The sequence below is a fragment of the Catharus ustulatus genome, chromosome 5 (genome assembly GCF_009819885.2).
Source record: "Catharus ustulatus isolate bCatUst1 chromosome 5, bCatUst1.pri.v2, whole genome shotgun sequence".
In the NCBI taxonomy this organism is placed as follows: domain Eukaryota; kingdom Metazoa; phylum Chordata; class Aves; order Passeriformes; family Turdidae; genus Catharus; species Catharus ustulatus.
Genome location: NC_046225.1, coordinates 72,986,407 through 73,009,667, shown reverse-complemented (window position 1 = coordinate 73,009,667; position 23,261 = coordinate 72,986,407). Strand labels below are relative to the sequence as shown.

The 23,261-nt window shown below is 38.7% G+C and overlaps 1 protein-coding gene across 1 annotated transcript in view; it reads left to right on the top strand.

Annotated features, from left to right (window-relative positions):
- The window catches only part of CTNNA2 (catenin alpha 2), a 406,333-nt gene that overhangs the window by 291,925 nt on the left and 91,147 nt on the right, over window positions 1-23,261 (top strand). Inside the window, 2 exon segments of the mRNA XM_033060738.1 lie at window positions 679-759; window positions 15,678-15,830. Coding sequence (XP_032916629.1) covers window positions 679-759; window positions 15,678-15,830 — 234 coding nt within the window.

Genomic DNA, 23,261 nt, shown 5'->3' with positions numbered 1-23,261 from the left:
GTGACAAATCTTTAAAGAAGTAGTTTTCTCTTAAGAGAAAGGTAATACAGCTAACAAAGTCACTTAATGCTTTTTGTGCCATTGAACCTAAAAACCATATTTTTCCCCCATTGGTTATGAGCCACAAAAGGCTTTTTTCCTCCTTTTTAATCTTCATGAGGAGTTTTGCTTTGAGACTTCCTGCAGTAAAGTGTTTTAAGTGGAATTCTTCTTTATACTGAACCTAATGTCTGCCAATATGATTCCTGTTACAGGCGTAGGGACCATTTTCCTTCTGTCCTCAAGCTGTGTTGCTGCTTATTATCGTGTTTAACATTCCCAGTGCTTGGCAGGATGGAGATTAGAAACTCTTAATATTCATTTTATAGTGAAAGGTCTTGCCAGATTTTTTGGAATATTAGCTATAATATATGCACATAATTTATTGGTGGAAAAGTTCTGAACTCTCCAGTGAGTCACCTTAATCTTTGTTCTTATCACTTTAGGATTGTTTTAAAATAATCTTCTGTGCCTCCTGCACATAAACACGTTAAAAACATTTCTTTGGAAATAACAACCTGATGGTAGCAAACAAAAAAGCTGCAAAAATTTTCTTTGATGAATTACTTACTTTTTTTTTTTAAGTTTGTATTACCTGGAGGATTTTTCTCTAACTCTAAAATTTTGTGTTTTTAACAGACTGGAAGGAAGGAGAAGGGAGACCCACTCAACATTGCCATTGACAAGATGACCAAGAAAACACGAGACCTTCGGAGACAGGTGAGCAGGGCTTTTGATAATGCTACTTGATTTTCCAAGGAAATCATTGCTTTCCAACTTCACACTGGTTTCACCACATGTGGAGGTGTAAAGAATTGGTGTCCTCATTTAGATATGGCTCTACATTGCACATGACATTAAGCAAAGTAGCAGCATTTCCTGAGGAAAAAAAAAAAAAGAAAAAGGAGAAAGAAACGCACTCCAAGTGTAACCCCCGATGGTCTTTCCATGTGGGAGGGGAGGCAGATTGTCCAGACCTTCCCTGCCTTGGCAGCCCAAAAACCCCAGTCATAAAAACACTGGCATATGTGCTTTATTTGTGTTTTATTTGAATACTCTCACTGGAGTAACAGGAAAGATGAGTGGAATATGAAACAGAAAAATTGTAAGAGTAGAATATGTTCAAAGAGAACTTCCAAGGTAATGTATTAAATAAAGATCTTTTGAAAATACAGAAAGTTGTAATAAATAACAATTTTCCTAGAGAGGTGGATGCCCCATCCCTGTAAACATCAAGGCCACATTGGATGGGTCTGAGCAACCTGATCTTGTTGAGGCTGGCCCTGCCTATGGCACAGGGAAGTGAACCAGATGAACTTTAAAGGTCCCTTCTAACCCAAACTATCCTATGATTTTATCAATAACTGCAAAACCTAGTTTAAACCATACATTTTGGCTTTATTCTATTACATCTATCATTGTGTTTTGTGATAAGAAAGAAAGATTAATTAAAAAAACTGGAGTTGGAAAATAAGTGAAAGGAGATTGGCAACCAAAAGAGAGAAATCTTTAGGTTTCTCTTTACACCTTCAATTTAAGGCAGGACAGATTGCCTTTTTTGACCTCTTTTTTTCTCCCTTTGAGAGGATCCCAATTCTGCATTTTCTGTAAAAATTTAGCAATAATAATAATAATAATAATAATGAAAATTCTACCTGGCCTCTGTGAAAATGATCTCAAATCAGAAAACTGCCAAACCAAGTGAAGATTTAAATGTACTTTCAGGTACCTGTTTGCAGCATGATAGTTTCAGAAAGAGTGACTCCTGTAGGCATGTTGAAATCAGTTCTCTGCACTGCTAAAACTCAGCTCATTTCAGCTCTTCCTTCTCAACCTTTAGCAGACGTGTTTGCAGATCATATTCTCAGAGCTGATTCTGCCAAATAACAACCCCATTGCAGTGGACATTCAGACAATGTGAATCACTGAGTCTCCTTTATAAAGCCTGGTGTCACATCTGCTGCTCAGCTAATGACAGAAGAAAGATCTCTGCTGTTCTGACCTCCAAATTTGTGGGATCCTCAGCTCTGCAGTGGAGCTGGGACCATGTGTTGCCTCCCACCTCTGTTCTCACTGCTTCAAGGAAGTAGCAGACTAACACATGAGTTAGTTCTGTGTGAGGCTCTCAGCAGTTGCCTGAATTACTCATCCCTAAAGCCAAATTTACTCTGAAACGTGATATAAAAATGGCACCTTTCTTAATAAGCTGTGTGCTTCTCATGTGTATTCACCCCTGTGGAATGTTCAGCCTCAGAGAGGTTGGAACTCTGGATATGGGTAAAGGGAAGCACAGATATTGTATTTTCCTGCTTGGAGATGAAGCTTTTAATGCAGTTTCTGATATTTATGGAAGTTAATCACGTAGGTATAATGTTTATTAAATTGTGGCAGTTGCTAGTAAACTAATCAAGATTAAATCATAATTGTGCTGGGTTTTGCACAAACATAAAGCAAGGTGGAGTCTGCTTTCAACAATGTGCATTCTGACTGTAAATCATGATCCTTCAGAATCATAATTGATGTTCTGCTTCATCACATGAATATAATCAGCAGTGTACCTGTGTGTGGCTGCCCAGACCTGCCTGTGCACTCTCTGCTAATTCCAGAATGTGAGAGTGTCTCTGAGGGCTTGCTTTAATGGCTGGGGAGAGAGGCCTGAAGCTTCAGAGGAAATGAGCTGCAGTGGAGATTACAGAGTCCCACTATTTCAGTCTTTCTATTCTGGGCAAAATCATTGGAGAAACAACCAACTTTGAATATCATCATGCCTTTTGTTTTTAATGACTCCCTTTTAAAGCTTGCTTTTCACACTTTGAAAGTTTAATGTTAGCATCATAAAACCAGATAACCTACAACAGATAATTTGTTAATGAAAAATTTAGATATAGTTGATAGATCTAGATATAGATATAGATATAGATGAGATTTATAGATATAGATGATATAGATATAGATATATGATATAGATATATGATATAGAAGATATAGATGATATAGATATAGATAGATGATGGATATAGATAGACAGATTTTTTTTTTTCTTCCAGTTGGTAGTGAGGCTCCCTTGCAAGTGTTCAGTAATCACCCATCTAAGACTGATTTTTTATTTCTTCCCAGGTCACTTAGCTCTTTCTTTCAGAGATTTGATTTCATTATCTGAGTAACATACAGACATGGGAAATGATTGTGGATGGAACACACGGTGTGAAAATTCTGCCTCACAATTCACAGTCACTTCAATATTTCTTATTCTGATGGAATTACATCTTTCAAGCTCATAATTTAAACTCTCAGGGGAATTGGAAAGCCATTAGGAAGGTCTAATTATATGTCTTACTATAAGCTGCCAGTAAGCACATCAACCTAATTCAGACTGAGCAAGGTCTTGGAAGCAGACACAGCTCAGCAGCCCATGATTTACTGCTGCCATTCCTTATTGGATTTTCATGGAATTACAGGGTGGTTTGGGTTAGAAGGGACCCTAAGACCTATCTTTAACCAACCCCCTGCCATGGGCAGGGACACCTTCCACTATCCCAGGGTGCTCCAAGCCCCATCCAGCCTGGCCTTGGACACTTCCAGGGATCCAGGGGCAGCCACACCAAATCTGGGCACCCTGTGCCAGGGCTCAGCACCCTCACAGGGAAGAATTTCTTCTTAAAATCTGACCCAGGCTCCTTAGTACAATTTAAACAAGGAGCTACTGGAGAAGGTTCAGGAGAGGCCACAAAAATGATGAAGGCTCTGGAGCATCCCCCTTATGAGGAGATACTGGAGAAGCTGGGTTTGTTTAGTCTGGAAAAGAGAATAAGAGGGATCTCACCAATCCATATAAATATTTCCAAGGCAGGGGTCACAGGATGGTGCCAGTTTTCTTTCAGAAGTGCCCAGTGACAGGACAAGGACTAAAGGCCACCAACTAAAACACAAGAAGTTTCACCTCAACATGAGGAAGAATTCTTTATGTTGAGGGTGGCAGAGCCCTGGAACAGCTGCCCTGCCCATGGAATCTCCCTCTCTGGAGACATTCCAAACCCCCTGGACACAATCCTGTGTCACCTGCTCTAGGTGACACTACCTTGACAGGAGGTTGGACTGGATGATCTAAAGACCTAAAAATAAACAAAGGCTTTTTTGCCTGTGTGGTACAGGGAGTGTGGAGTAGAAAGTCCTGAAATTACTGCGTTACCAGTTGCATTTTGATAAATACTTTTGGGCATGTAGACTGATGTCCTGGGCTTTTACTTCAATGGAATGGATGTCTAATAGAAATTAATCTTACTGTTAGATATCTAAATTTGGGTGTGCAGTATTCTGACTTCACATAGCAAATTTCCCTCCACAGGACACTGATTTGAGTCACTCTGCTCATCCCCAGACAATTTTCCATCAAACTCCAGCTATTCACCATCCTTAAGACCTTTTCCCTCTGTCAGATGGTTTTTAAACTGGCCAACAAATAATTATGTGTTTGAAAAAAAGAGGGCAGCTTTACTGTGATGAGCAACATTCCCTCAGAAAATCAGTCCAAAAAGTAAAGCCCAGAGTGTGGTTCTGTTCTCTGCCATCTGCAACTGCAGTAACAATGGTGTGGTATAACCAGAGCAGGATACTATTAATAAATAAACCCTTTATGTGATTTCTACAGTGGCATGGAGCTTGTTCTCCTGTATGATTTCCCACATCAGGTGTGTCTGGGGTTTGTCCTTGTTACTGGTGATTTAATCAGAGCTCCTTTGTAGACTGAAAGCTGTGAGATACATTTTTCCAAGATTTCTGCATGGGTTTGGATGAGTTTTCCCTCTTTCTGATGGGTTAGGATGCTGATTGCTTCTTTTCAGTGCCTGCTTATCCCAATAGCCTCCACCAGTGTCCCAGGAATGAGGACACACTTTGGGGTACTCAGGATCAGGTTTGGCCATTTAGGCATGAACTAATATTAATAATGACCATGCTGTGGTATCTTCCTACCAGACACACACTCTGCAGAAGCCAAATTGAAAAGAAAAAAAACCAAAATCCGGGTCATATTTGCCCTTTTTATACCTCTAATCAATTCTTTATGTATAATGCAGTAAGTACATCCTTTCACATGACCCTTATGTATATTTGATCAGTCATTTACATTCCCCTGTGCTAAGATGAGCTCTTGCAAATTCCTTTGTGAGACACTTGGTGGACTCTGGGCATGATTTTCATCAACCTATTCTCTAACATCCCTCCCTTCAATCTACAATTATTATCTTTTAGTTACAGAATATCCTGAGTTGGAAGGCACCCACAATTATCATTAAATCCTTGATTGTACTGTTTCAGTAGCTGTATTAGGCTGCAAGTCAAGCTTGCCAAAGCTTAAAGTTTGATGAGACAAATACCTTCTGTAATTTATTTATGCAAATTTGGTAAAACAAAGACTTTGGGGACAATATCTTTGTCTTGATCCTGCTCATTTTTTTTATCACCTTCATAGGTCTCTGAAAGGACTTGCAATTTACTGTCCTTTGTTTAATATGGGTTACACCAGTTTGAACTAGATCCCAGGATTCAGCATGTTCTTAGGTTTATTTATTATCTCTCTGTTCCAGCCCTTGAGCAGCAGCATGTCTCCATTAGCTCTTTATGTCACTCACTTCCATGTAGATTAAGTTGTATTGCTGTTTATGAATTCTATTTAGGGTAAAAAACCACAAACTTTAGCACTTTGAAGCCTGCCAAAAATTGGTGTAGACGCTAGGACTCTCAGAACAAAAAGCATGAATATTAACTCATGGAATTAGACTGATGGGACACCTAAAACTGAAAGAATGTGTTCTGGTGGAAGAGATTTTATCACAGCTAACCCATATAATGTCAATTATATTATGGATAGGCACTTATATAATTATTTCAGTCTGTGGGCTTAAATCTCTCTACTCAAGGATATGCACAGGTTGCTTCTTTACAAAATGTAAATGCTTTGAGGAAAACACAGGACTTCCTCCAAAAGAGGAAATCTTGTCATCATCTTATTTCAGCAAAGCTGCTGTCTCACACCCAGACCAGATGACTTGTAAATGATGTAGGGAGGGCCAGCAGCACCTAGAAATTAAATCTTGGTGCTCTGAATCATGATTAACTGACTTAATTTTTTTAACTGACTTCTTTTTTTTATTTATCCTCTCTTTACTATGGTCTATGAGGACAAGCAAGACTTACTGTCCAGTTTTAAAAGAATAATCTGAAGCTCAGAAAATAAAGTTGCTTCTGAAAGTGAAGCTGCCTCACTTGAGGTATTCTGTGTTGCACCAGCATTAGGAGATACAAAGAATCTGAATATTAAGATAGAAGCCCAAGTGTATAAGGGCTCAAAAAGAAAAACAAAATCTTCCGTGGAAAACAGTGACCCCCAATTCTAATCAAATTTAATATACATTAAATAAAAATCTTCTTCCAGCTTCCCAAAGTCAATGAAGAGCACACACAGAGAAATAAAAGCTCATACTGAGGGGGAAGAGGAAAGAGAGAACTCTGAAAACTCACAGCAGTCAGTTATAGAAATCAGGTGGTGTTGGTGTACAGAAGTGGTTTTTGTTCAGCCTCCCTTACAGTCACTGGAGAGCTCATCTCTGGAGGGTGACTGGATGTGTTTTGTGTGAGCTCTTTGTACAGAGGGAATAATGAACAATCTGCTTTCTAATTTAGGCACCTGAAGGTAGGTTTGTGTGAGGAGTCCTTTACTTTCCAGCTGCCCACTAGAGCCAGTTGATAGTGCAGCAATGGGTGCATTTCTGGATTTCTGAGGGGCTGGGGAAGTGTGTTCTCCTCTGATGTGCCCTTTATTGCAAACAAGAGGGAATTGAGGAAAGTTATAAATCCTGAAGTTGGCTTTTTTTTTTTTTAAATTCAAGATGTGTATAATTTAAATAGGGGAAGAAAACAGAGAACAAAAGGGTCACAGACCTTCCCAAGCTCACATAATACTGTGAGAGTTTCTAAGAGTTCTAAGTTTTCAGTAATGTTCTGAAGATGCAGAACTTCATGCAAGTGTGAAGTAGCAGCAGAATATCCAAGGAGGCTGTAACTTCAGAATTTAGTCTTGCAGGAATGTTTATTAAGATTTATTTTGCCAAGGCAGAGTTGAAGCAAGGTTACACTTAAACAGAAAACCTACAGGGCTCTCTGCTGTGTCACCAAAAAGGAGTTTTTGGCTGTTTCCAAAGGGGAAGTACACTGCTGATTGCCCCATTCTGTTGCATGAAAATACATCTTGAAAAAATACTGGCATTTTTTAAAGGGAGCCAGCCACAAATGAATCTAAATCTCCTTGAACCTAAGGCCACCTGTGGCATCAGCTCTTGCTTGTGAGAAACTCAGCACCTTTTCATTGTTGCTTAATAGATTTGATTTTCACCTGCAGTGACTCCAGTGCTCTTGAATGTGCAAATCTGGAAGCTGGCTTCCCAAAATCAAATGCTAATACAGATTTATTTCTGTGCCAGAGCTACATGTGTATATTTTGTATTCATTCAATATGGGTGCACTGCATTGTGTATAGTTATTTTCTAGATTTGTGGTTGTTTTCTAGGTTTTGCAGGTGTTAGGCCAGAGTCTGGTGTGATACTGGCTTAGAAGGCAGAGATTACAATGCTGCACTTGATGAAGTCCTCTGCCCTTCCAGATTCTGCTGAATTTATGGCCCCAGGAGCAGGGACACTCTGAATGTCACCAACATGGTCTGAAAGAGCCATGAGCCCCTGGCATGCTGATCAATACTTCCACTGTTTGTCTGCTCCCATTTGGTAGAATAACCAGTGAAATTACTTCAGGAAAGGACTTTTAGGAAGATTTTTCAAAAATCTGATCTAAATGATTAGGGAAAATGCTCTATTATTTGAATTACAATCAATAAGGATTTTGATTTGAACTTCTTTGAACGCACACGTCTTTGTTTCCCTCAAAATGCACTTCTAGGTGTTTATCACTGTGACATTGAGGTTTTTATGGTGCTCTGAAGTGCTCCAGAGGAAGTGGAGAGTGCTTTAATACTGCTGATTTACTCTTTCAGGTCTGCAGTAATTTCCTTACTGCCTAATTATAAGGCTTGGTTTAATTTACTCTACACATAATGTTTACTGATGCACATATGGTGCCATATTTCAGGAAACTATGCCCATATCAGGGAGTTTTGGGTAAGGCTGCAGTGTGTAACATTTCATCAAACAAAGGAAACTTTGATCTGCAACATAATACTCATGATGGATGATGTTTTTGTTTTTGTTTTTTTTTTCTGGCAAAAGCCATGGTGTAGTAACCATGGCTGCTTTTGCTTTTTGAAATACGGACTTAATTTTTTTGTTTGTTTGTTTGTTTGGGTTTTTTTAACTGAAGTCATGAGCAGAGGGCCTTTCAAAGTTCCTTGAAAAGATTTAGGAGGCAAAACTCAGTTACAACTCTATTGCATTGCAAGAGATTGCTGCACATAGTTTGTGTATTATTCCTCAAATAATGAGCCCTCGTAAAACCTCAGGTATTTCAAAAAATCTTTGTGTTCAGAAGATGCCTACCTCTATAATCATTGCAGAGGAGTAAGTATGGAGTTTTTAAATCTTTTTGATAAAAGACACTGCAAATGTGGGAGAAGCTCAGTAGGAGTGTATAATGTTGCTACATTATAAATAAAAATACCCACAAACGAGATTAAAAAAAAAAAAAAAAAAAAAAAAACCACCAAAAAAACACCACCCCTCTGTTGATAATAGTTTTACATAAAGAAGTTTTCCCTGTTCTGTAGTGTCATCTCAAGAATGTCCCATAGTCACATCAGCTAAAGGAAATTAGAGAAGTTTGGATTCATAACAGCAGCTTCAAATGTTGGTGTTCATTATCAATAATGAGGTAGCATGAGGTAGGGAGCATTGTAAATGTGGAGGAAAACATAATCCTTTTCCAAAGACTTCTGTAATTCCAGCTTCCTAATGTCTTTATGAGCAATGGCAAAGTACACAGAGTTTAATTGCCAAATGGGATTTCAACATTACATTAGTTTCTTAATTGACATTAATTTTGTTCACTAACTCTATTTCTAAGTGTTATGAAATATCTTCAATGTTATGTTCTACTTGTAATTAAGCAACCAGATACAAAAGGTTTTGTTTCCAATTATTACTGTGTAAAAAAAAAAAAAAAAGAAAAGAAAAAACAACAAAACCCCCAACAAAAGAAACCCAAGTACAAAACCCAGGCTGATCCCACTGCTGTAAGGGCTGTTTGAAAGGCATGGATGATAATTGATAGTATCAGGTATCAATCATCTCTGTCCATGGGGCAGGATCAGCTGGTGACTTTGAGTGGCTCTTGGACAGGATGATGAGAAATCCATTTTTGCAGCACACAATCAATTTTTAATCTTGTTTCAGCCATTGTCTGGCACTTCAGCAGACAGGTCTACCCAAGAGCTGTCAGCAGCTTCCACTGGGCTCAGTCTCCAGGTCTTGGAGAAGCTGATGACAATATTTACTGTGCCAGGCTGTTCGTGCAGCTGGGTTAGGTGGGGCTGCAAGTGTGACATTTATTGTATTTAACCTGTAAGGCTTATTGGATCTGACTGCTCATAGGGAGGATAACTTCATTAAGAATTTTCTTAGAAAATTTCCTTCCCATCTTGACCAAATAGGTACTTCATCTCCCCAAACCAGCTTTTCCCCCTTTTTATTTATTTACTGTATTTGATTAAAAAAACCCATAAAGCTTCAAAGCTGCTCTGCTTGATGTAAGTATCATTTCTGCAGGGCCTGAGACAGTATATGAAGCTACACAATAGGTTTTGGTTCTTAGTTTAATCTTTGTTTTTTTATTTCATTATCTCTATTCTTCCTCATTACCCTCTTCTTTGTCTCATCTCTTTTACATCAGACCCTTTAGGTTTGCAGTTTTGGTGACAATTTTTTACACTTTACAGTGCTCTTCAGTTTTCACAAGGCTATTTTTCAAAGTCTTATCCCTTTTTTTATCTCTGCTAGGATAACCTATAGTTTCTCCCTTCTTTGTTCCTACATGTAATTTCCTGTTCTGCAATTTCATCCTCCCACATTCACTTTATCACAATTCTACCCTCTCAGGTCATACAGAATGCAGAAGTTAATCACTGTCTTTTCGTTCCTGGGTTATTTTCACTTTCCTAATGCTTTTTACTGTCTGCTCAGTTCCTACCTGTATTTCAGGTTTTCCCACACTTAATGGGAATCTCTGTACTGTCCTCTACTTGTTAATCCCCTATATAATTATTTATTTTTAGAAGTAATAAATATCTAATACAATCCCAGCTCTGCCATCAGAGTTGGTTTTTTATTGTTCTACCCAGACATGAAAGGCAGAGTTCATACCCTGATAATCCTCACATGTTTGAGGGGAATGTGTTTATCATTCCCCCAAACATATTTTTTTCTGCTTTTATGTAACTGTACAAATATTGCTAGCAAGCCTGAGGCTTGCTCTCTCTAAAAAATATTTTTTTAAAGGGCAGTATAAAAATTTTCTATCATGAAAATTGATAATCCACCCCCCTAGGTCCTCAAAAAAAAATACAAAAAAAAAAAAAAAAAAAACCACCACCAAAAAAAACAAACAAAAAAACAACCAACCAAAGAAACAGATTCAAATCAATGAGGAATTAAGTACCCTAGCACTTGGTAACTGGGTTCTTCCATGCTTTGGGCCATGAACCATTTTCTGGAGTCCTTTGTAGTGGCCTATGACTAGGAGGAATATTTTTGTGTTTGTTTCTTACAGTTGTTCAAATTTTTGGTCAAAAATTGTCATTTCAACTTGCTTTCTGTTAGTAAATTCACCCCAAATCTTTTCCTGATGATGGCAGCTTCTCTGTAGAGAGAGGAAAGCTCACATATAGAAAAATATGGAAAAAATTTAAGAAGTTCAAACTAGAAGAGAGCAGGTTTGGATTAGATTTTAGGAATAAATTCTGCCCTGTGAGGGAGGTGAGGCCCTGGCACAGGGTGCCCACAGCAGCTGTGGCTGCCCCTGGATCCCTGGAAGTGTCCAAGGCCAGGTTGGACAGGGCTTGCAGAAAACAGGGCAAGTGGAAGGTGTCCCTGTCCATGGCAGGGGGTAGGAAGTGAATGATGTTTAAGGTCCAGGCCATTTCATGATTCTAATAAGTATTACCTGTCTTTGTAACAGCATTTCTTCCTGTATCCTTGACTCTTTTTCTTCTTTTTATTTTTAATTTTTTTTTTTTTGTTAACATATTCCATAGATCTGTAGTTTGAGTGTCCAAGTGTGACACATATTCTAAATATTAGTCTTTTTTGCTGTTTAATCTGCCAAGACATAATTGGTGGTGTTGCTGCCCCCATCCCCCAGGTCACCATTCTTTGGTCACGTCCTCCTGGACACAGTCTGCAGAACTGAGACTTTCTCTTTAGCACCTTACTGCAGCAGCTTCTAATGGCCACTGCCTTATTCTCCAGAACTCAATTTCACAGCATATTGGAGGTGACACACCTTAACTGCAGTGGAGAAGGCTTTATTTTCATCCCTTTCAATTGAATTAATGCCTGTTTGGGAGCTCTGCAGGTGCAAACTGGAGCTGGGGTGCAGCGCACGTTAAATGGAAAATGGTGAATAAGGTGCTCCTTGGTAAACTTTTGTTACAGGCAGCTCTGTACTGCCAGGCTTTATAAAGTTTAACAATCTGTTGGAGTCATTAATCTCCTGCTGTGGCTTTACCTTCCAGTGGCAGGATTAGACATTTAATTCTCTACTAGACTGTAAGTAGCACTGAGACATTTTGGTTCTAAAGTTGTTATATAGCCATGGAAAACATCGTTGTGGTGGGCATTTAACCTCTTTGAGCTCAGTTATGGCTGTGAACTGACTATGATAAAAAAGCCCTAAACAGTGCTTAGAACATGATGCTATCAAAAACAGCAACTTGAGTGAGCACCATAAACGGATGGAATTGACTGAACTGGAAAGATATAAAATCTGCCTGTGCACCATTCATGCTTTCAAAAATATTGGCAGGTCTTGATGTTTTCCTTCTATATTTTTTGTTTTTTCTGGTGAATTTATTAATGTACACTAATAAAGTTTTCTCTCTGACAAAATGAATTAAGGAAAACTTCAATTTTACATGCTTCCTCCTCTAATAAATGAAGTCTCATCTGGTGGAATTTGTGCTTGGAATTCATCTCTAAATTAGAAATCCAGTGGGGGTGGGGGGGGAACCTAAAACGTTGTTTTATGAGTAATAGTGTGTGTCATAATATTTACATCAGAGCACAGCACAAATTAAGGCATTGCAGAGGCATTTGTTAATGCAGGTGTGTGAGCAAAACTCTGGTGCTGGCTTTGGAATAAAACACGACAGGTGCTTGCTGCTTGCTTTATGACCATTCAAATTCAAGTCACAGCCTTCTCCTCCCACTCCCTTCAGAACTGACATTACCTGTTGAAACTAAAGTCCGGGTACACAGCCATCACTTAGACTGGACTCTGTTGCAGTGTGCACAGGAGCACACAAGATTGCCTTTCCAGTAGTTATTTACCTTGATGAATAGCCCTAATTGGATCAAATAGACTGGTAACGGTGAGCCAGTACTTTTAAATGTCTTGTCTGGTGCCATTAATATTAGCTTGTCATGTATCCATTTGAGCTCTTGGATGAATGTCTTGCCTTCATACTGCTGTCACATTTAACTAATGATTTTGTCAAGTCGTTCTTCACAGCTTGTGGTGAAGGATGGCAGAATTTGTGGTCTCCTGTGTACATAAAACCTGTTAACTCTACCTTTCAACTTCAATGCAAGGGCGTCCTAAAACTCAGATAACAAATTCCTAAAGAAATTACAATGCCTCTTTACAAGAGGGGCCAGAAATATTTTACTGACATCCATGATTAACACAGCAGAAGAAAAATAGAATGTATTAATTTTGTATTTATTAAACCTGTGACAGTCAGAATTCAGATTCTTTTTTTTCAGCTACTGCAATTATGAACCTCAGAGGACAACACAGTTACCATTAGAAACAAGATCTTCATTTTATTCATTCATTTTGATTCAGAAAGAGCTCTACTGTATATTTACTATGGTAAACCCCAAATTGCTGGTTAGCTGATGCTCTTGCTGTCCTTTTTATTGATTTCTGGTATATGGTTGTAGGCTGTAGATATTTAACACTGATGAAAATAAGCTGCTTACTTGGACATCCTGAGACTGCAGTTACAATTCCATGGGGCATATTGTTATAACCCGATCTATAACACCACATTGCCTTAGATTAAAAATTGAATTGCTTGTTCACTGAATAAATACAAGCCTTTGGAACAGATCCCTCCTTATGGCAGGATACAAACAGAAAAGTGTCAGTGCTCATTTAGCATTTAAAGGAAGGTTTTTTTAGTGCAGTGGACAGTAGGTTTTCACTGGCACGTACTGAACTTGAGCAAGTGGAATTTTAAAGGATCTTTCACTGAGAATGAGCTGGAAGCCACATGGGATTTTTAAAAGTTTTATATGTTCTTTTGGAAATGCTGCCTTTTGGCCTTTTTTGGTACAATGGGCATCAAAATCTAACTATAAGTACTCAAATGAGGCATCTGACTTGGAGTTTGCCTGCAAGCCCTGGGAAATGGATGTCTGCAAAGGAGAATTATGCAAATTTATGATGCACCTTCTCTGGTACTATTTCTCCCTTAATGCTGGCTATAGGTGAAACTATTCATTTAATAGGGAATCATAGAATATCCTGATTTAGACAGGACCCACTGGCATCACTGAGTCCAACTCCTGGTTTTCCTGCACAGAGCAACCCCAAGAATCCCACCATGTGTCTGAATTTTAAGTTAATTTTTTTTATGAATGCAGACTGGAAATCTATCAACCATAGAATGCAGGGTACTGTGCTGCTGCTATTATCTGACACTAAGCATCTTAGAATAGGTTTTCTTATTTTTGTGTTTTGATGTACTTGGAACAATATTAGTATTTCTATTGAGATGGTACCTATGAAAACTATTCATGAATCGGGGTCTCATTGTGTGAGATGCTGTGCAAATAGACCCAAAGTGTGGTCTGAAAGAGCTTTTAATGTAAGAGTAAAGTAGGAGTCAGCAAGGAGATAGCAGCAGATTGATGAGAGAAAAAATAAAGAGTACAAGATGGAAATGTAATAGGTGGTAGCAAACACACACCAGCTTCCAAACTGTTGGCAGGTCTCTGATAGATGATTCTTTTCTTCTTTTTGTCTTCTTTCCTCCCCCTGTTTGTATGTGTTACTGAGTTAGCTATTCTGAGTGCCTTTAATCATTTTGAAAGTGGGAAAAAAACTTTCCAGGTTGAATCTGAGTAGAGTTAATTTTTAAGGAGAATTGAGAACTGCTTAATACATTGACAGCTTCAGTTGTGATGGAAGCAAAAGGAATACCTCCTACAAGCACATATATGCTATTTTGCTTCACTTGTTTTTACTGTATCACTCAGGGAATGAAGGAAAATATTCAAAGTTAGCTTTCCCCTTATTCAGATAGAGCTGAGAATTGCTGTCATCAAACAGCAAATCCATCTTGGATTGTGTATTTGCAATGTCTGACAATAGGCCAGTTTTCAGTGTGATTGGGTGTTTTGATGGCACCTTGTCTATCTAAAGCTTTCTTGTCTGGGTGGCAGAATAGAGAAAATTACCTCTCTGGATGCTTCATCTAACTAAAAATGCCTGATTTAAGGAGACTAATGGCTACCCAAGCCTCCAGGCTGAATAGCTCCTAGCTTCTGTTTGAGTCCACATTTTTCTCATTCCTAACAACCCAAAAGCTGGAGAAAAGGTAATCAAGATGTTTCTGATCCACAATCCTACAGAGCAATTAAGCTTCCAGGAAGAATTATTTAAGATTTCAATCATCTTTCTGGCCGTCTTTCAAATTTTAGTGAAGTTTGACATTAATAAGTGGTCATTAGCAAGGTGGAAAAGAGGTTAGTGACATCATTCTTACAGTAATATTGTTTCAAATAGATGTTTATATGGACTAACAGGTGTTAAATCTTCAGTAACTTGATAGGGTTTTTTTTCTTTCTTTAGAATAAATTGTAGTATGTTTTCTAATCTGCTTGGAAAATGCTAAAAAGGTGTTCTGTTTTTGCTTCTTGGAGCTATTCAAATGGGAATACAAAGCACAAAGCATCTGCTACACAAAATATTAATTATTGCATGGAATACTATTCACTGGAGGAATTAGAGAAGGCTTAGAAAGATTCTGGTTAATATTTTTAATGGTTACTTGGAGTTAAGTGCCTTAATCCATATTTGGCTTTTTAGTGAGTTGAACTGTTTTCTCAAGTAGTGTGGGCTTTCAATTCTCATCAATTTGCTGTGTCTTACATGAGTTATCACCATCATTCTGTGCAGATCCATTCAGGCCAGCGGGATTAGGTGTATGTCAGCACAAATCCCAGGAGGGGTTTGCAGAGCCTAGGACCTCAAGTTTTTAATTTTGCGTGCCAGAAATATTGGAGAAAAGAAAGCAAAAAGTCCAAATTCCCCCATAATGCTGCGAGATGCAACACTTGAGTGCTCAAATATGAACAGTGGGAACATGTGCTGGTAAATGCCCTTTATTCACTGGTGTGTTTTCTTTGTGCCAGCTCCGGAAGGCAGTGATGGATCACATATCAGATTCATTCCTGGAGACCAACGTCCCGCTGCTGGTTCTCATCGAGGCCGCGAAAAGCGGCAACGAGAAAGAAGTGAAGGAATACGCTCAGGTCTTCCGCGAACACGCCAACAAGCTAGTGGAGGTAAGTGAGCTTATTGACACAGCCACATTTCCCTCTGGCACCTCTGGTGGCAGGATTTGTATTTCTCTTTAAAAGAGCTGAGCAGTTGTTAGTTGCTGTAAAGTTGTTTATTGTAAGGGCACATCAGTCTCAAAAGGCAAAGAGTCCCGAGTGTTAAAGTCTGTGCTAAAAACTTCTGGCATAGAGTCCCAAATAGAAGTAAAGTCCCCATTAGAAGTACAAGCAGCTCCTGGTGCAAAGCCCCAAGAGGGACAAAATTGCAGCCTGGTACAGAATCCTGAGCAGAGGCAGAGGCTGCAGGCTGCTACAGAGCCTCAAGAGGCAGATGCTCCCTGGTTTATTTTGGGTTTTTTTGCCTTCTTGTTCTTCCTCTTCTTCTTCATGTGTTGGTAATGATGATGATGATGGTGAAGGAAGAGAGAGTGAGAGAGACCTCCACTTCAATACACAGATTCTTATTTACAAACTGCCCAATGAGCTAAAAACATGAATTGGAAGCATTTCTTCTAAACCTTTTGTAATTCTAGTTTCTTAGTACAAAAGTTTACATATGATCTACACATATGGCCTACCTGTTCTATCTGAAAAATGTAAGCAATATTCTACTCTATTTTTATTATGTCTAAAACTATGTTTTGCAGCTCTCACAGAGACTTGTTTTTGAGATTTGTTTTCTACTGATATCTAGGACTGTGTTTTTGAGCTGTCACTGCAGCTTGTTGATCTCTGAGGAACTCAGAGAGGCCTCTTTTTTCAGACTCCAACACTCTAGGAGAGGCAGGAAGAGTTATATACTGGGTGAAATGCTAGAGGTGTTGTTTCAGGAGTTTTGGTCAACTTTATGCCAGTGATTGCCCAGGAAATGTTTGGATGACGGGCAGAGGAAAATGCTGTGTTTTAGTAGTTCATTAAAGCAATTGAGCATGTTAGAAATTGTGATTCTAGCAGTTTTTCAAAAGACATGAGCAACAAGAATTAAATTTCAGTTCAGCTTCACTAGCAGTACAATTGAGCTAAATGTTTATTAAGTAAAAAGACAAATCAGTGCTTCACAATCTGGCCCTGGCCAAGAACTGCTCTGGACTTAATTATTTGTCAGTCTGAACTAAAATAGGGAAAATTACCTATTTATCTTGAAAGATCTGTACTTCATACATAAATAAATATATAAATATATATATATATTTATAGTATCTTGTCTTTCTAAAGAGACACACTGTAAAGTTGCCCAGTGATAATTACAAGTCTTCAGGGATGATATTGAAATAGCTTCGTTCTACTATGAAGAGTATAAAATATAATGACTGAAACCTTGGACACTCATGGGATGGACATCTAATAAAATTAGGTGATGTTCATCTCAATTTGCCCTCCAACAGGCCAAGAACTATGAAAAATGCTTGTGTTTTAAAGACAAATATAACTCAGTCATTTCTGTACTAGCAATGTTTTGAAGGCTTTGTAACCCCATTGCAGTGCATTTTCTTGTCACACAGTGTGCAAAGGGAAATGCAATTAGGGAACTACTGAAATGACAAGTACTGAACTACACCTCTGAATGTCTTGTGTTAGAGCAGGACTCACACTAATTCTGTAGAGTCTGAGTTCAGGCAAAGAGTAAGGGTTAATATTGGTAGATATTGACTAAATCTGGATAGTTTCCTGATAAAATAAGTGTCTGTGTGTGTTTTTTACAATGTATGTGTGTTTTCAAAGGTTTCAAATGGAGCATCTCATTCTTGCCATGTACCAAACAGGGAGTCAAGGTACCTTATTCTGCTCTGGAAGTCAGGTGTTTGCTATAGTACAGTAATTTCATGATTATAAACCGCATGTCTGGGTGTCGGCGACTGTCTTGGGTTACAATACAGAGTGTGATAAAAGGTGTCTGTTCTATCACCATCTGCTGAGGGTGGGGCAGTGATCCTTATCTCTGTGGGAGATATTCTGCTAATGGGCCATCCATTGAAACCAGGCAGGGCATTGTTCTTTATCTTTTCACAGCCCATCCTTCCTCCAGCCAGTCATTTTCTGCTCATGGCCATTGAGTCCCACTGTGGCACTGATAAAATTACTGCATCCCATTGGGAGTTGCTCCAGCCAGGGGGAAGAGCCCAACATTTCTTACCAAGATAAAAACAGAGGTTTTGGGACACTAAGGGAGCCCCTTTCTCCACTGGACTCCAGAGGAAAACCGGATTTCTCCACATCCCCACTGGAGCTCCGGAGGGAAACTGCACCTTGTCCAGGAGCACTGCTCCAGCTGAGCCACATCTGTCACTGCAGGAGGATGCAGCCACCATGGAATGGGACTGCTACCAACACCCTGCCTGACGGGTGTCAGGTTGTACCCTGACTGTGTCAGGGTTTGGAGTTTGTTTCTTTGTAGTGCTGTATTTCTATTTTAATTTCCCTAGTAAAGAACTGTTATTCCTAATTCCCATATCTTTGCCTGAAAGCCCCTTGATTTCAAAATGATAATAATTTGGAGGGAAGGGGTTTACATTCTCCATTTCAAAGAGAAGCTCCTGCCTTTCTCAGCAGACACCTGTCCTCCAAACTAAAACAGCAACTTTTCATTCTTTGTCCATATATCAGCCACACCTGATTATAAGCCGCATTTCTGGGTTCGGACCAAAATTTTAGTCAAAATAGTGCGGCTTATAATCGTCAAATTACTGTACTTGTTAAGTACTTGTCGGTACCTAAAGGAAGGTCTTAGAGGTCTAAAATTTCTGTACAGTGCTGAATCCATTAAGGCTTATTGCTGTTTTCTGCAAGAGCATCACAGGGCTGTCAGCAACCCTCAGTCCCAGCCCCTGTGCATATGCAAAGATTTATTGCTGCCTCCTTGTGACTGGAGCTGTGGCAATGAAAAAGGAAATAGCTGGTAGGTATATAAAGAGATGAAAAAAAAAAAACCCAAACAAATGGAAAACCCCTCCACAATGTTTTTTCATAGTTATATTATTGTGGCAGTGGAGTTGTAGGCTTATATGCAGTGAGCATATGTGGGGTTAGTGTTATAGCAGTCACATCCTCCACAGATTTGCAACAAAGTGTTGCAATGACAGGTTTAATAGCATTATTAAAAAGTTAAAAATAGCTAAGTAGATATTTTAAAAATATTGTAAGAGGTAATGGCATAAAAGGAGGAAAAATACCTTTTAGGGGCGTAGTTAAAAAAAAATAAAAAGCCAAAAACTCCCTGCCAGAAAAACCCACAACTTTAATGGGAAAAAGAAAGAACTGTAATGCTGTTAAACTGTCAGAGGGAGAATTTAGCTTTTTTCTTAGGAGGAAATTCTTTACTGTGGTGAAAAATTTCTGAAAAGCTGCCTGGAAAAGCTGCCCCATCCCTGGAAGTGTCCAAGGCCAGGTTGGATGGGGCTTGGAGCAGCCTGGGACAGTGGAAGGTGTCCCTGCCCATGGCAGAGGGTGGAACTGGATGAGCTTTAAAGTCCCTTCCAACCCAGGGCATTCTGTGATTCTATGAAATAATAAAAAACAAAAAAAAAAAAAAAAAAAAAAAAAAAAAAAAACAAAAAACCCCAAACAAACAAAAAAAAATTTGAGCAGTTTTAGTTATTTAGTCTTGGTTTTACAAGCTTAACATTATATTAGATTTGTATTTGACACCAAACTGGAGGTTGGTTAATGATTTTTGACATGTGATTTGCTTGTACCCCATCAAAAAGCAACAATTTTGGTATCAGTAGATGTCTTGGGCCTAATAGCTAGTTTTTTATTCCATTTAGGTTGTTCCAGATTATTAGAAGCAGATTTTTAATTGAATCTTGTATGTCTGTGACAGCTGGTGCTGGCTTGTGGGTGCATTCTTACTTTTTTCCAAGGATGGTTTCTTTTAGGTGGATCCTGCCCTTTTAGTTGTAAGAACTATTTCTGGTTCAGGTAAAAAGCATCTTGAAGAAATGAATTTCTAATGCAAGTGAAATTTTTAACCCCAAATTTCAAGTTCATCAGCCTGCAGAAGCAAATACGTATTTGGAATATATTTATGTCCCTTTTATACCAGATTTTTCACTTCAAACAATTTCATCATTTTTACTTACTGATGCACAATGGAATCGTAGCAGATGGACTTCTCTGGTTTTGTGGGTCAAGTATCTTGCAAATAGTAAAATGTGGTTTAAAGATGAGCCATAATCAAGTGACTCTGAAATGTAAGATGCTTTCCCAGGCACGGGGCCAGAATTGCTTGTGAAGATCTGCAAACACAGCTCTGCTGAAGTGCGTGGAGCTGCACTTGCTCATGTTGGAGGAATTTGGCACTGCCAGTTCAATACTGTGAAAAGTCTGTAGTATTCATCATTAATTTTGAAATCTGAATCTGAATTTATTGGATGTCCTACCAAGCTCAATAGACAGCCTGTCAAAAGGTCAGGGAAAATAATGCATGTTTTTATATTTCTTTACACCAAACCTACATTTTTCCATCCTGAGGGGAAAAAAATTGCACTCCTTGATATTTATTGAATACAAATGGCAGAATTTTCTCTGCATAGCCAATACATTTTAAAAAATATATTTTGTCAGCTTGAGCATTAAGGAGGTTAAGTTTCTTTTATAGTCCATATTGCAGAATATTTAAATCTTCTCTCAAAAGCTGTTTTCATTATATAATATTTTCCCTTCCCCACCTCTTACCATAACATTAATAACAACAAAGATGGATTGTTATTTTTCGAGATGTTCACTGGCAACTTGATTTGTCTATGGGTTTTGTTGGAAACAGAGAGTGAGGTGTCACTTAACTATAATGTAAATCACACAAAATAAATCAAATTGTCAGGCAGATTCTGGGAGTAAAACATAATAATATAATAAACAGAATTTAGAAGGTATCACTCCAGGCTCGGATGGGTCACTTTTTTCCTTGGAATGTTTTTGCCATCTCTCTTTTTTTTTTTTTTTTTTTTTTCCTGCCTTCTGAAACTGAGGTTAGAGAACTGATGGTGCCTTTCTGGGTCATGATCTTTACCTCATGAAGCCCTTTAGTTTGTTTTTTTTTTAAGAAATTATCTCTAATGACTGAAAGTAAATGCCTGAGTTGTAATGCCAACTTCAGATGTGACCTTGGGAAGTCATTTAACTTCTCTACCCAAACACCTTCATTAGTAGCATAAGGTTAATGACAGATAATTCTAATACCTACCACACAAAGGCACTTGACTGATAAATCAGCTTAGATTTATTCAATGCATCTATCAAAGCACTGTGAGGAAGCTAATTAATTAATTTTCATTATTCTGTTTAATAGAGGTTTCTTGGTTTAACTGTTGGTCCCCTGGACTGTTTCTTGAAAAATTAAATTATTATATCTAACAGGTTTTCCTGGTAGATGAAATTCAGCATCCAGTAAACTCTTAAGAGCCATGGTAGCAGACTGCTCAGTTGGAATTCAAATTATAGTGGATTGGATCAGACTTTCCATTCTCAAAAGGATAGACATAATTCCAAGAGATTTCTACTAGTTGTTTCAGTTTGGGGAGTTTTAATGCTTTTATGGAAATACTTCACCATTTTGGTGGTCAGTGAACATTTACAAGAGTTAAACTCAGTTGCATTATTCTTATTTCCAACAAAACCAGAATGAAGGGTTTTTTCTTCTTCAGTATGAACTGATGAAGCACCACATTTAAAACACCTAAAAATGAGCTTTTCAGAAGTCCCTTACCACTTTTGCATGAACTGATTGTTATGAAGAATCTTCCCACATGGATCTATCCATTTCACCTCATATAAAATTAAAAGATTTCTGGAGACACTGCAAATAATCAAAATTGCCTTGTAAGAACACCTGGCCAGTGGCAGAACTGGGTTAGGCAATGGTTTATGGTGATTTAAAGTTGATATAGTGCAAGCACATCAATAATATCCTAAGGCTGGAATGGTAATTTGTAGCAGATGGAATCTAACAGCACCATTCTGGTTTTGGTTAATAATCTTTCTGTCCATTAAGTTTGCAGGAGCCTTTATTAATTTTCTTTATGTGATTGCCACTTAGAAGTGGATAATGGGGTTACTTTTGGGTGGTTAGGGGCTGGGGGTTTTTTAATTTTACGAAAAAAAGAAAAAGAAGAAAAGAGTTTGAACTTCTTTATGAGACACAGTGCAGGCTTTCTTTCATTTTCTAATAATTTTATTATTTGTGGCTCCCTAATTCAGATTGAGTGTAATATTTCCCATCATAAATGTAGAAAAAGGTTTGCATGCTGAAGACAGGAAGGGAGAATAAGCCATTGTCAGTATGCAGAGCACACAAAACAAACAGCTGGGCCTGCTCAGTGACCCCTTCTTAGTTCATTTGGTAATGGGAGAAAAGGGGGAAAGTTGTGAAAGAAGATTCTACTCTAGTGGTCAACAATGGATTTAATCTCAATTTACATCAGCATTAACACAACTAATATCCAAAACAGTATTTTTTTCTTTCCAGAAATAACTCTCAGAAAACCACAAAGAGTATTTTCTTCGTAAGAAATGCAAAACTAGACTTTTTCCTGGGAGTGAAATCATCTGTGTAGCTCTGCAGTGCACTTGAGGTCGATGGAGTGCTGGGAGTTCACTTGTGGCTGTCTTGGTTTGGAGGACAGGTGTCTGCTGAGAAAGGCAGGACCCTCTCTTTGAAATGGAGAATGTAAACCCCCTCCCTCCAAATTATTATAATTTTGAAATCAAGGGGCTCTCAGGCAAAAATATGGGAATTAGGAGTAACAGTTCTTTACTAGGGAAATTAAAATAGAAATACAGCACTACAAAGAACAAACCCCAAACCCTGACACAGTCAGAGTACAACCTGACACCCGTCAGGCAGGGTGTTGGCAGCAGTCCCATTCCATGGTGGCTGCATCCTCCTGCAGTGACAGATGTGGCTCAGCTGGAGCAGTGCTCCTGTACAAGGTGCAGTTTCCCTCCGCAGCTCCAGTGGGGATGTGGAGAAATCCAGTTTTCCTCTGGAGTCCAGTGGAGAAAGGGGCTCCCTTAGTGTCCCAAAACCTCTGTTTTTATCTTGGTAAGAAATGTTGGGCTCTTCCCCCTGGCTGGAGCAACTCCCAGTGGGATGCAGTAATTTTATCAGTGCCACAGTGGGACTCAATGGCCATGAGCAGAAAATGACTGGCTGGAGGAAGGATGGGTTGTAAAAAGATAAAGAACAATGCCCTGCCTGGTTTCAATGGATGGCCCATTAGCAGAATATCTCCCACAGAGATCAGGATCACTGCCCCCACCTGGCCTCATCAGATGGTGATAGAATAGATACTTTTGATCACATCCTGTATTGTAACCTAAGACAGTGGCACTTCAGCTCCCTTCCAGGAGGCACTGGTGGCCTTCATAAGGAATAGATAACAATGTTTCTTTGTGCTTTTATAAATATTGTATACATTCATGAACTGACAGATTTTAATT